The sequence below is a fragment of the Nanorana parkeri genome, unplaced genomic scaffold (assembly GCF_000935625.1).
Source record: "Nanorana parkeri isolate BGI_ZX_2015 unplaced genomic scaffold, ASM93562v1 scaffold53, whole genome shotgun sequence".
Lineage (NCBI taxonomy): Eukaryota > Metazoa > Chordata > Amphibia > Anura > Dicroglossidae > Nanorana > Nanorana parkeri.
In genome coordinates this window covers 2068574-2070995 of record NW_017306321.1, presented here as the reverse complement: position 1 = coordinate 2070995, position 2422 = coordinate 2068574, and the positions used below count along the sequence as shown (strand labels likewise).

General features: G+C 47.3%; 1 protein-coding gene across 1 annotated transcript in view; it reads left to right on the top strand.

Annotated features, from left to right (window-relative positions):
• The first annotated feature begins 368 nt into the window (after positions 1 to 368).
• GCFC2 (GC-rich sequence DNA-binding factor 2) overlaps positions 369 to 2422 on the top strand; it is a 27218-nt gene continuing 25164 nt past the window's right edge. Inside the window, exons 1-2 of the mRNA XM_018575432.1 lie at positions 369 to 606; positions 1762 to 1872. Coding sequence (XP_018430934.1) covers positions 369 to 606; positions 1762 to 1872 — 349 coding nt within the window. The remainder of the gene's footprint in view (positions 607 to 1761; positions 1873 to 2422) is intronic.

Sequence of the window (2422 nt, the reverse complement as noted above, 5' to 3'; positions counted from 1 at the left end):
CTCCTTTTACTGCGATTTAGCTGAAGCGTACTTATGATGTCACATTGCAAAGTTTCTCCCCAAGCCACTCCACTATTCAGACAGATGTAGCCATGTTGGCTGCACGCTGTGCATATTTACTCCCCTCTAAGATGTCCCTCTTCCTCAGTTCTAATGTTAGGAGGTATGGGGAAGATTGAAGTGAACAAAGCATCGCCTCAATCACAGTCTCCATCCCTTTAATAGATAAACGCTGTTCTATTGTCCATTGAAATAAAGTTATTGAGAACATTTTTTTTCTGTTTTCTGATTGGCTGGGGCTCTCGGTTGGAACGCAGAGTGTATCGTCGCCTCTCATTGACGAAGTAAAGAAGCGACTTTCAGTCAGGATGTTTAGGAAACCGAACCGTAACTTGCGGGTCCGGAGAGCGGAGTCCAGCGGGGAGGAGGAGGTGGAAGAAGGGGAACGGAGCCAAGTGGAGAGGCCGAAGAGACCCGGCGGACGAGGCCTAACCTGCGGGACTAAGAAGAAAAAAGAGGAGGCGGACATAGAGAAGACTGACACCGGGGACGCAGTGGGGGCCCCTTCTGGGACTGGCGGCCTGCTCAGCTTCACTGAGGAGAGAGGTGAGCGAAAATGGTATCCCCCCCCCACCCCACTGCTTGTTATATGGAAACCCATTCTTATGTTACATGGCACCCCAGCTTGTTATATGGCACTCCCTACTCCCCCAGCTTATTATATGGCATCACCTTATTGCATGGCATCCTCAGCTTATTACATGGCATCCCCTGCCTCCTTGGCTCCTTACATGGCACCCCCTGCCTCCTTGGCTCCTTACATGGCACCCCCTGCCTCCTTGGCTCATTACATGCAATCCTCGGCACACCTAACTATATATGCACCCCCCCTGCGCCCCCCAGCACATCACATGGCATCCCCATCTTGATATATATTATATATTTAATCTGCACACCTTTTGTATCCATCTACATAAAAGGGCTTCCAAATGTTTTGTGTCTACCTGCATGCATGCATGCATGCATGCATGCCGTGTTTATCAGTTTGGGATATAACCCCTACATACCTGTTATATCATGACATGTCACTTGTGGAATATTTACCTACGCACCTCTCATGGAATCCTCTGTGGCATGTAAAGAATATCAAGAAACAGTAAGCAGAAGTTTAACAAGTCTACGTAGAAAAAAAAAACTTTTTTGGGTTTTTTTAAAGCACAAAATTAAAGTCAAATTTTTTCCCCCTCCCCCCAATGTTAATGTCAGCACTTACCTTAAATGTGGTTTCTTAAGCCGATCTTCTTCTTTCCTGATGTTTTCATCTGTCCCTCCAGCGGTGCGGCAGCTCTCCGATCCAGCGCTGACTCCTCTGTCCTTGCTGGCACTTCCTGTCCCAAGGTGTCTGCATGCAGGTGCACGCGTCCATAGACTTACCTTGCCTCTCTCCTCGTCTCCCGGCTGAAAATCCGGACTGCGCATGCCCAAGATGCTTTGCGGCCGCCCGAGCAGTTTCCGATTTTCGGGCGGGAGCGTGTGGCGAAAACGGGGTAAGTTTAAACCGCTGTTACAGCGTTTTTGTTTTTTTAATTAAACTTTTTGCCTATATCTACTGCTTGCTAGCAGTAGATATAGGCAAAAAAACATAGGCTTTAGAAACCCTTTAAATAAAAGCCACTGATTGGCTAAACATACCCTCCCTTCCTCCCTCATTGTTCTCTGCTAACTTGATGGTGGCTCTTTAATGTTCCATTTATCTTACTCCAGGTGAAGAGGCGACCTTTCAGATCAAGAAACCGAGTGTGAATGCTGTGATATTTAAAGTTCAGAAGAAGACTGAAAATGTTGAGGTTCCCAGTAGATCCCCTGAAAATGGTAAATAATTTCATTACATGGGAGATGTTGAAAGATCATCAACCAATTTGTTAGATCCGAGTATGGAGGAAAGCCTGTCACCAACCTGACCAATCCAAACTAAGAACATGAGGATAGATTCCTCCCCCTCGTTTTTCCACACATGTTTAAAATTATGGTTGCAACCAACTAATCGATAATGTCAACAATTGTCATTATTGATTAGTTGGTGTGGATCCCCTGGGACGAGAGGCTGGCTATTGCACCCACCCACTGCCTGCTGTCAATCAGCAGAGGAGAGAACTGAAGGAGAAAGTTCTCCTTCAGGTCCTCCTCTGCTGACTGACCGCAGGCAGGGGGTGGGTGCAATAGCCAGCCTGCTATTGGCTTTTTCAAATTTTCAAATTGCAATAGCCAATAACAGGCTGGCTTTTACACCCCCATATATCATATTGTACAGATTTCCCCCTCTCTGTCACTTCCTCCTGTCATGCTCCACCACCTGGCCTGACACCGGAGAACAGCCAGCTGGGTGTACCTGGAGCCCCCTTCCTCCACTCACCTGCCGGCA